This window comes from Oncorhynchus tshawytscha, linkage group LG17 (assembly GCF_018296145.1).
Source record: "Oncorhynchus tshawytscha isolate Ot180627B linkage group LG17, Otsh_v2.0, whole genome shotgun sequence".
In the NCBI taxonomy this organism is placed as follows: Eukaryota; Metazoa; Chordata; class Actinopteri; order Salmoniformes; family Salmonidae; genus Oncorhynchus; species Oncorhynchus tshawytscha.
Window position 1 is genome coordinate 5,445,698 of NC_056445.1, and position 11,885 is coordinate 5,457,582.

General features: G+C 41.4%; 1 protein-coding gene across 2 annotated transcripts in view; it reads left to right on the forward strand.

Annotated features, from left to right (window-relative positions):
- Positions 1-11,092, forward strand: part of LOC112216749 (transcription initiation factor TFIID subunit 6-like) — a 58,793-nt gene extending 47,701 nt beyond the window's left edge. For both annotated transcript variants that reach the window (XM_042300044.1, XM_042300045.1), the window contains 7 exons: positions 5,269-5,370; positions 5,623-5,805; positions 5,977-6,051; positions 7,697-7,822; positions 8,131-8,304; positions 8,529-8,720; positions 10,481-11,092. In XM_042300044.1, coding sequence (XP_042155978.1) covers positions 5,269-5,370; positions 5,623-5,805; positions 5,977-6,051; positions 7,697-7,822; positions 8,131-8,304; positions 8,529-8,720; positions 10,481-10,747 — 1,119 coding nt within the window. In that variant the 3' untranslated portion in view covers positions 10,748-11,092. The remainder of the gene's footprint in view (positions 1-5,268; positions 5,371-5,622; positions 5,806-5,976; positions 6,052-7,696; positions 7,823-8,130; positions 8,305-8,528; positions 8,721-10,480) is intronic.
- The last annotated feature ends 793 nt before the right edge of the window (positions 11,093-11,885 follow it).

Here is an 11,885-nt window from a genome sequence, read left to right on the forward strand (position 1 = left end):
CCTCACTGTGCGTGCAGATACAGTCACACCTGCCTGCTGCCATTCCTGAGCAAGCTATGGTGGTGCCCCGATCCCGCAGCTGAATCAACTTTAGGAGATGGTCCTGGCGCTTGCTGGACTTTCTTGGGCGCCCTGAAGCCTTCTTCACAACAATTGAACTGCTCTCCTTGAAGTTCTTGATGATGCGATAAATGTTTGATTTAGGTGCAATCTTACTGGCAGCAATATCCTTGCCTGTGAAGCCCTTTTTGTGCAAAGCAATGATGACGACACGTGTTTCCTTGCAGATAACCATGTTTGACAGAGGAAGAACAATGATTCCAAGCACCACCCTCCTTTTGAAGCTTCCAGTCTGTTATTCGAACTCAATCAGCATGACAGAGTGATCTCCAGCCTTGTCCTCGTCAACACTCACACCTGTGTTTACAAGAGAATACCTGACATGTTTACAAGAGAATCCCTGACATGCTGGTCCTTTTGTGGCAGGGCTGAAATGCAGTCAAAATGTTTTTGGGGGAGGATTCAGTTAATTTGCATGGCAAAGAGGGACTTTGCAATTCATCTGACCACTATTCATAGCATTCTGTTGTGTATGCACATTGCCATCATACAAACTGAGGCAGCAGACTTTGTGAAAATGAATATTTGTGTAATTCTCAAAACTAGGTGGTGGTAGGTGTAGGTGTCAACTTTTGACTGGTACTGTACTTTTTAAAAAGCAAGCGTAATATCGACACTGGGATGCTGCTCTCGGATCACATGTCCTGTCGTAGAGTAAGGCACCCACCCAAAGTAGAATACCTCTTAGGCAACTGTATGAAACGTGATCAACCCTCAGTCTGGAGACTTACTTTGTGCGCAAGCTTTTGCTCAAGTATTGCTCAACACATCAGAGACACTTTATCAAGATCTGGTGAGCAGCTCATTTCTACAATGTGACCCGTTTCAGGAAACTAGGCGTATGTCGCAAGTCACAACATCTTAAAAATGTTTTGTGTATTAAAACTTAACAAAAATCTCCAGTATGCAAGTATCTATTTCAATAGAACATCACTGCAACAACTGTTTCAGATCACTCTCCTCTAAGTGTACCAGAGTGCAGAATAACTGATGAATATACAAATGCTCAATACCGGTTGAATATGGCCGGTGTCAGTAAAGTCGTCAAAATAGCGTAATTAAATTGTTGCCAGGAGCACAGTTACAGTCACCAACGCTCTGGATAACATCTAACCAGCTCTGTTAGGGCTCTGTTAGGGCGAGTAAAATGGTCAGAGTTTGGGTGGGGGCTAAAGCTTAAGATGCTTCTTTGCACACGCATTGCACACAGTCAGTGTGAACCAGAGTGACTTGACACAAAAACAGTGGGCCAAGCAAGCTGTACATACAAAACAGAAATGACACAGGGCGTCTTATTTAATGAAAGGGGTTGCAGTTTGCCGTGAAGCTTTCATCCATGTATATGGACGGGTAAGAGTCTAGTTACAGTTGGATATTATACATGTCTAATTTTGTCAAAGTTGTTTTCATTGCAAGTTAAAGCTTGCTGTTACCTAGCTAGCTGAAGTTCGATGGCTGGCTTGCTAGCTAACAGTGAACCTATTTGGCTAGCTATGAAAATCAGTTTGTATTGCTATTATTCTATGGTATGGGATGATAGTTCAATGTTTAGCTAGCTAACATTAACATTACATGTCTACTGTTAAAGAAAAGACCCCAAGTTAAAGCTTGCTGTTAGCTAGCTAATGTTAGCTGAGGTTAGATAGCTGGCTTGCTAGCTAACATTAACATGCGTGTATGAACTGTGTGTAATGTTAGTGATGTTGGACTGGAGGATGATGCGGTGCTGGTGGAAAGCTATGACTGGCAACAACACCTGACTCTGTACTTTTTGAGAAGATCAGGGAGTTTTGCGATGAAGAGGCTATGGACATCACATGCCCTGCACCAAAGTCAAGGGCAGGACAGAAACAGGCTCTCCGAAAAGGCCTAAAACTTTCCCTTGTTCATGCGTGGTTCTGACGGACCAGTCATCAGCACTATCTGCAGTGCCTCTATTCAAATGACTCTCTCCTAACATGCACACCATACGTTGCTGCTACTATTTTTCTTTTTTATCCTGCTGCTCAGCCACTTTTCCCCTGATTGTATGCATATAACTACCTTATCTTTCACTGATATTGTTCTTGTACATACTGTATAATGTTATTTATATTGACACTTTCTATTTCTGATATTGCTACTATGCAAGTAACCATTTGGCTGTACCGTTTACAGCTTCTGCAGAGACCCATCCACTTAGCAAGACATTGATGTATACTATTGATATGTGTGGTCGTAACATAATTTTGTGACATACCACAATATCAAGTGTCCACCACATAAATATATGGCGCATGCATCTGTTTATGTACTGTACATGTGCACCTCACTGAGGTTTCAACTCAGGTTGCATGGCCTTAACTTATGTATGGAATAAGTGTGTGTGTAACATTATATAAAGTATGGTAATGTACAGGGGGGAAGGCATTTGGGCAGTAGTCAAAAATACTTCAGTAAAAATACTTTATAGTACTAGTTAAGTATTTTTTTTTTTTGGGGGTATCTGTACATTACTATTTATAGTTTTTGCAACTTTTACTTCACTACATTCTGAATTAAAATGATGTACTTTTTACTCCATACATTTTCCCTGACACCCAAAAGTACTTGTTGTCCAATTCACACACTTATCAAGAGAACATTCCTGGTCATCCCTACTGCATTTGATCTGGCAGACTAAGCACAAATACTTTGTTTGTAAATTATGTCTGAGTGTTGGAGTGTGCCCCTGGCTATCCGTCAATGAAAAAAAATGATCGGGCCATCTGGTTTAATATAAGGAATTTGAAATGATTTATATTTTTACTTTTGATACTTAGATTTTAGCAATTCCATTTACTTAAGTTTTTTTTTTTACCAAATACTTTTACTCTAGTATTTTACTGGGTGACTTTTACTTTTACTCCAGTCATTTTTCTAGTAAGGTATCTTTACTTTTACTCAAGTATGACAATTTAGTACTTTTTCCACCACTGGATGTGGCTGGGGGTCATAGCATTTATTTCACATGACCCATCAATTTAGTGTGTCTGGGAAAGCGTCATCTAATATTTATCAAATATTTCTGTCTGGACACTTGCTGTTTACCTGACATTTTTCCTTATTGTAGGCTCACTGTTTAGCACATGACCTCATGTGAATCATTAAAGAGATGGGTGGGGCTGTTATCAACTTCCAAAGCAGAAATACGTTCCCATTGTTCCTCAAAAATGCAGTGTATGATATACCATTTTGTAGCTCTGAGTCTCTACTTTTTACCAATGTAAAAAAACAAAACAAAAAAAACAACATTTTGCTACAGAAGACTGAATTCACTGAGTCACAAATGTGGTTTGTTAGAGGGGGACAGAAATGAAAGCCTGCACACCCATTAGATCTCATGAGGGATGGTTGACCACCCTTGATGTAAAACACTGCAACATTACAAACAAATACGTTTTATGCCTTTTGAAATAATTCCCTCATTCAATATATCAAATGGCTATGGTAGGCTACAAGTCATTTTATTCAGCTGAAGCATGTCCACAAATGTTGTTCATGAAAATGTACCTTTTCTAGTTTGGTCATATTTATCTTAGCTACCTTTATAGGTGTTTACTTTGCAGGCTGAGAAGCATCTATTGAGTTGAAATATCCCCTACATTGGATGCCCAAATCAACTGTAAGTATCTACAAAACAAGTTTTGAAGCCACATAATCCAAAAGAAAGGCTACCTCTAATCTTTTTGACTAAAATGAATGTTCACGATTCACTATTATTTTGATTCACATGATTCGATTCAACACAATTGAACCGAATACCAACTAATGCAATGGCAAAGTTAATCGTTTGTTTCGTTGAAAATAATAGTTTAATTATATGAATCGTTTGAAAAAAGTAAATCAACTTTATGGCCTTGTTTGCGAGTGTCGGTGATGTATTTTTTGGGACAAGAGATGACAAACAGTAATAGCCTACATGCTAATAATAGCTCAACAGTTAACTAGAGGGTAAAATATATGTTTGAATCTATCATACCCCCCCAGAAAAAATGCTACCCTTCCCTGTTATTGTAATGGGGTTAAAATGCTAACCTCCCCTGTTATTGTAATGGTGAGAGGTTAGCATGTCTTGCGGGTATGCTAACTTCCCCTGTTATTGTAATGGTGAGAGGTTAGCATGTCTTGCGGGTATGCTAACCTCCCCTGTTATTGTAATGGGGATATATAATGCTAACCTCCCCTGTTATTGTAATGGTGAGATGTTAGCATGTCTTGGGGGTATGATATAAAATGCTAACCTCCCCTGTTATTGTAATGGTGAGATGTTAGCATGTCTTGGGGGTATGATATAAAATGCTAACCTCCCCTGTTATTGTAATGGTGAGAGGTTAGCATGTCTTGGGGGTATGATATTTGTGCGTTTAACTTTCTCACTCGTCATTATTCAGGATTCATTCAGCGGTATCCGTAATAATGGTAGCATCCACATTAATGCAGAAGTGTTTAGAAACATTTTATTCTTATTTACGATAAAGGTGACTTCAAAATGACACTTATGTGCCATTAATTTCTATTGGGCACAAAGTAATCTGAAACGCAACCAAAACAAACAGCAAATGCAGCCAACAAGTTTGTAGTCACAAGCTTGATATAGTCATTGCATGCTAGGAATATTGGACCAAATACTAAACTTTTGACTACATCAAATCACATTTTATTGATCACATACACGTGTTTAGCAGATGTTATTGCGGGTGTAGCGAAAGGTTTGTAAGTTAATTTGTCACAATACTTTTGGTCCCCTAAAATTGGGGGACTATGTGCAACAGTGCTGTAATTTCTAAACGGTTCTCTACATTGTGTAAAAGCACAATTTTCCTATTGGGATGCATTACATGAAAATTGTACACTGTCTCTTTAAAAATGTCAGGTTTGTGATGATGAAATGCAAGAGAGCTGTCATTCATTGCTATGATCATTATTGATGCAATCCCCTCTGGACTTACTGTACTTTTTAAGGATGTGGCCAAATCTATGCCCGCTTCTTTACCATCTCTGATCCAGCTGACAAGATATGTTTCTCTCCTACTGTTTTTAACAACAATTATTTAAATATGATGTTTCAGTCCCTTATGTCATAAAAAATCTTTCTGGAATGGCCTTCTCTCTTACGTCCTCCTGTAGGTCCGTGTGAACGTGGTGCAGAACAACCTGGCCCTGCTCATCTACCTGATGAGGATGGTCAAGGCCCTCATGGACAACCCCACTCTCTACCTAGAGAAATATGTAAGAGCCGCCATGATTCCGATTATGTCAAATTATAACACAGCTAAAAATCATACAAAGTCAACTGAAAATGAAATCGAAACGCATTAAACCGAACTATGACGCAGATCAATATTACACACAAACTGAAAACCAAATCTTAACATAATCATAACAAACTTTATAGAGTATTTCAATACAGACAGTCCTCAACTCAGTGCTGATCATAACACATGAATGTGTCCCTCTCTTGGTTCCCTGGTGATGGTCTAGCTGCATGAGTTGATCCCAGCGGTGGTGACGTGTATAGTGAGTAAGCAGCTGTGTTTGCGGCCTGACGTGGACAACCACTGGGCTCTGAGGGACTTCGCTGCCCGTCTGATGGCCCAGAGCTGTAAGACCTTCAGCACCACCACCAACAACATCCAGTCACGCATCACTAAGACCTTCACCAAGGTATGTGGAGATGCATCCGATTTATCAGGGTGTGTGTGTGACTTTTTGTAAAAAAAAAAAAAAAAAAAAAAAATGAACACCATTTCATTAAACATATAATACTGGGATTGAGACAATAAGTGGTGGTATTATTATTAGCCATGAACATCACCTTCCATCTATTTCTCTCAGAGCTGGTTGGATGACAAGACTCAGTGGACGACACGCTACGGCTGTATCGCTGGACTGTCTGAACTAGGACCTGACGTGAGTTGTGCATTTGTCTCTTGCACACTTGAAGAAATGTTCTCTCCCCATAGTGTTTTCTCTGTCTTCAATTCAAAGTGCCTTATTGGCATGGGAAACATACAAAAGTATGTGGACACCCTTTCAAATGACTGGATTTGTCTATTTCAGCCAAACCCGTTGCTGACAGGTGTATAAAATCGGGCACACAGCCGTGCAATCTCCAAAGACAGACATTGGCAGTTGAATGGCATTACTAAAGAGCTCAGTGACTTTCAACGTGGCACCGTCATAGGATGCCACCTTTCCAACAAGTCAGTTCGTCAAAATTCTGCCCTGCTAGAGCTGTCCCGGGCCAACTGTAAGTGCTGTTATTGTGAAGTGGAAACATCTAGGAGAAGCAATGGCTCAGTCGCAAAGTGGTAGGCCACACAAGCTCACAGAACGGGCCCGCCGAGTGCCGAAGCGTGTAACATGATAAAATTGTCTGTCCTCGGTTGCAACACTCACTTCCGAGTTCCAAACTACCCCTGGAAGCAACGTCAGCAGAAGAACTGTTAGTCAGGAGCTTCCTGAAATGGGTTTCCATGGCCAAGCAGCCACACACAAGCCTAAGATCACCATGCGAAATGCCAAGCGTCGGCTGGAGTGGTGTAAAGCTTGCCGCCACTGGACAGTAAACATTACAAATGTCATATTGTGGCTACATACACTGTTGTAACAATGTGCAAATAGTTCAAGTAAATAAATAAACATGTTCTTCACTGGTTACCCTTTTCTTGTGGCAACAGGTCACAAATCTTGCTGCTGTGGTATTTTTTTATTGAACCTTTATTTAACTAGGCAAGTCAGTTAAGAACAAATTCTTATTTACAATGACGGCCAAGGAAAAGGACGGTCCTTTCGGTCTGCCTACGGCGGCCTTTCTCAATAGCAAGGCTATGCTCACTGAGTCTGTACATAGTCAAAGCTTTCCTTAAGTTTGGGTCAGTCACAGTGGTCAGGTGTCTTGCCAATGTGTACTCTCTATTTAGAACCAAATAGCATTCCAGTTTGCTCTGTTTTTTGGTCAATTCTTTCCAATGTGTCAAGTAATTCTCTTTTTGTTTTCTCATGATTTGGTTAGGTCTAATTGTGTTGCTGTCCTGGGGCTCTGTGGGGTCTGTTTGAGTTTGTGAACAGAGCCGCAGGACCAGCTTGCCTAGGGGACTCTTCACTGGGTTCATCTCTGTAGGTGATGGCTTTGTTATGTAAGGTTTGGGAATCGCTTCCTTTTAGGTGGTTATAGAATTTAACGGCTCTTTTCTGGATTTTGATAATTAGCGGGTATCTGCCTAATTCTGCTCTGCATGCATTATTTGGTGTTTTACATTGTACACAGAGGATATTTTTACAGAATTCTGCATACAAAGTCTCAATTTGGTGTTTGTCCCATTTTGCGAATTCTGGTTGGTGAGCGGATCCCAGACATCGCAACCATAAAAGGCAATGGGTTCTACAACTGATTCAAGTATTTTTAGCCAGATCCTAATCAGTTATAGAACCCATTGCCCTTTATGGTTGTAAGGTCTGGGATCCGCTCACCAACCAAGAATTCACAAAATGGTATGTTGAATTTTATGTTCCCCTCTCTTTCTATCTACCTCCCTCTTCTCACTCTCTCCAGGTGATCAAGACGTTGATCCTGCCCAGGCTCACTGTAGAAGGAGCTCGTATCAAAGCTGTGTCTGATGGACCTGTTGTCTCCAACATTGATAAGATAGGAGCAGACCACGTCCAAAGCCTTCTACTGGTGAGGAGCCAAACTTATTGTTCTGCTCATTATTGTTAACTCAAATTGTAATACTCAATGCCTCTTTATAATAGAATATGTTTGTTTTATTCTTATGTACCTGATTGTTAACACAAATAAGATCATAGACAACACACAGTATTATAGACACCTCTTCATACAGTACATTTAGGCCAGTTTCCCAGACACAGAGGAAACCTAGTTCTGGACATGGTTTTTAATCTGTGTCCAGGAAACTGGCCTTTAAAGTCACATACCCATCTGTGAGAGATACAGAGATACTTGACTAATATCCTCTTCTCTCTCAGAAACACTGTGCCAGCGTCATCGCTAAAGCTCGTCCCCTGCCTGACAACGTGGAGCAGTACCGGGCAGACTACGGTTACCTGGGGCCCATGCTGTGTTCTCATGTGGTCAAGGCCAGGGCCCAGGCAGCACTACAGGCCCAGCAGGTCAACAGAACCACACTCACCATCACACAGGTAGGGCACATGGATGTCAACATCTATTGACCCGGCTTAGTGTTAGGTAAACATGACATTTTGTGTAAAAAAATATGTAAATTCAGTCAGTTCAAGAAGTAAACTTAAATTCCAATTATCTTCATTGAAAAACAAAGTGACTGACAATATCAGCAACTTCATCCTGTTAGTGTAAAGTAACGTAACAAAACCCAATCTGAAGTTCTACTGGTTCTGTGTTGCAGCCTCGGCCCACCCTAACGGTGTCTCAGAGCGGAATAGGAGGGTCAGGGGGGTCCCGTACCGCCAGCATCATCAAGGTACCCAGCTCCCTCACCCTCATGTCCACCCGACCAGGCACCCCAACACAGCTATCGCCCCCGGCAACCAAGTACATCGTCATGGCAACCAGCTCAGGATCATCTTCCACCCAGCAGGTACTGTGGATGGCAGTTTTGTTGTTTTTGTTTTCTTTGAAATAGTAACAAAGACTATTGTATTTAAGAGCATAAATACTATTCACTCTGTCCTCCTACATTCACCAGATATAGTACCAGTCAAAGGTTTGGACACCTACTCATTCAAGGCTTTTTATTTTTACTATTTTCTACATTGTAGAATAATAGTGAAGACATCAAACCTAACACATATGGAATCATGTAGTAACCAAAAAAGTGTTAAACAAATCAACATATTTTATATTTGAGATTCTTCAAAGTAGCCACCCTTTGCCTTGATGACAGTTTTGCACACTAATGGCATTCTCTCAATCAGCTTCATGAGGTAGTCACTTGGAATGCATTTCAATTAACAGGTGTGCTTTGTTAAGTTAATTTCTTTCCTCCTTATTGAGTTTGAGCCAATCAATTGTGTTATGACAAGGTAGGGGTGGTATACAGAAGATAGCCCTATTTGGTAAAAGACCAAGTCCATATTATGGCAAGAGCAACTCAAATAAACAAGTCAATCTGTAAAATCTCAAGAACTTTGAAACTTTCTTCAAGTGCAGTCGCAAATAGTGCAGTCGATATGATGAAACTGGCTCTCATGAGGACCGCCACAGGAAAGGGAGACCCAGAGTTACCTCTGCTGCAGAGGATAAGTTCATTAGAGTTACCAGCATCAGAAATTGCAGCCCAAATAAATGCTTAACAGAGTTCAAGTAACAGATACATCTCAACATCAACTGTTCAGAGGAGACTGAGTGAATCAGGCCATTATGGTCGATTTGCTGCAAAGAAACCACAACTAAAGGACACCAATGATAAGAAGAGACTTGCTTGGGCCATGAAACACAAGCTATGGACATTAGACCCGTGGAAATCTGTCCTTTGGTCTGATGAGTCCAAATTTGAGGTTTTTGGTTCCAACTGCCGTGTCTTTGTGAGATGCAGAGCAGGGGAACGGTCTTATCTCAGCATGTGTTGTTCCCACCGTGAAGCATGTCAGGAGGAGGTGTGATGGTGCTTTGCTGGTGACACTGTCAGTGATTTATTTAGACTTCAAGGCACACTTAACCAGCATGGGTACCACAACATTCTGCAGCGATACACCATCCCATCTGGTTTGCGCTTAGTCCCACTATCATTTGTTTTTCAACAGGACAATGACCCAGCACACCTACAGGCTGTGTAAGGGCTATTTGACCAAGAATGAGAGTGATGGAGTGCTGCATTAGATGACCTGGCCTCCACATCACTCAACCTCAACCGAATTGAGATGATTTGGGATGAGTTGGACTGCAGAGTGAAGGAAAAGCAGCCAACAAGTGCTCAGCATATGTGGGAAGTCCTTCAAGACTGTTGGAAAAGCATTCCAGGTGACTACCTCATGAAGCTGTCATCAAGGGAAGGGAGAATACAAAGCTGTCATCAAGGGAAGGGTGGCTACTTTGAAGAATCTAAAATCTATTTTGATTTGTTTAACACTTTTTTGGTTACTACATGATTCCATGCTATTTCATAGTAGAATCTTTTTTTTTTCAATTATAAAAAAATCCTGGGATGAGAAGTTGTTCCCAAAACATTTGACTGGTGCTGTATATGTTGTGGTCGTAAATAAACATTTAATATACAGTCATTAATATCCCATACATTCACTTTTTAATCAACATTTAAGTTTCTCTAAAAAAAATCATTATCTAGATGCCCTAGTAGTGGTGATGTGAAATGTAATATTCCCCTCTCCTTTACTTTAGGTGATCACTCGGACTTCCTCCTCATTGACCAGCGCTACCTCCACGCCTCAGCCTCTGGTCAAGCTGGAGTCCGGAGGGTCCGGCGGCCTGGGGGGGTCGCGACCCCTCCAGAAGTACATTGTGGTGTCCCTCCCCTCGTCCTCCTCTCTGGAAAGTAAGAGTGGGGTGCTCCCTCCCTCTTCTTCCGCCTCCCCCATCTTGCTGGAAGCCAGGATAAAGGTGGATTGCTCAGACTCCCCCAGCGCCAGCACACAGTCCCCGCACTGAGACTCTGGGTGTGTCCCAAATGGCAAACAATTCCCTTTATAGTGCACTACTGTTGACCAGGGCCCATAGGGCTCTGGTCAAAAGTATTGTGCTATATAAGGAATAGGGTGCCATTTGACACTGGCTTGTATTTGGCTGAGTGGGGCGAGACAGCCATCTGATTGGCTGATAAGAGACTAGGTGCCTGGGAGCGAGGACTTTTGGTGCAGGTGTTGAAACTAGCTTCTGGAGTAGCAAAGGAATTGTCAGAAAACAGGGGATGTGGCAAGAAAAAGTATGTGAACCCTTTGGAAATACCTGGATTTCTGCATAAATTGGTCATAAAATTTGATCTGATCTTCATCTAGGTCACAACAATAGACAAACATGTTCTGCTTAAACTAACACACAAACAATTATGCGTTTTCATGTATTTATTGAACACACCGTGTAAACATTCACAGACCAGCGTGTAAAAAGTATGTGAACTCTTGGATTTAATAACTGGTTGAACCTCCTTTGGCAACAATAACCTCAACCAAAGATTTTCTATAGTTGCTGATCAGACCAGCACAACGGTCAGGAGGAATTTTGGACCATTCCTCTTTACAAAACTGTTTCAGTTCAGCAATATTCTTGGGATGTCTGGTGTGAACTGCTCTCTTGAGGTCATGCCACAGCATCTAAATCAGGTTAAGGTCAGGACAATGACTGGGCCACTTTTGAAGCCATTCTGTTGTTGATTTACTTCTGTGTTTTGGGTCGCTGTCCTGTTACATCACCCAACTTCTGCAGAGCTTCAGTTGGCGGATAGATAAAGACATTTTGCAGAAGAATGTTAGGCTAAACTTGGGAATTCATTTTTCCGTTGATGATAGCAAGCTGTCCAGGCCCTGAGGCAGCAAAGCAGCTCCAAACCATGATGCTCCCTCCACCATACATAACAGTTGGGATATGAGGTTTTATGTTGGTGTGCTTTGCCTTTATTTCTCCATACATAGTGTTGTGTGTTCCTTCCAAACAACTAAACTGTAGTTTAATCTGTCCACAGAATACTTTGCCAGTAGCGCTGTGGAACATCCAGGTGCACTTTTGCAAACTTCAGATGTGCAGCAATGGGTTTTTTTGGACAGCAGTGGCTTCTTCTGTGGTGTCTTCC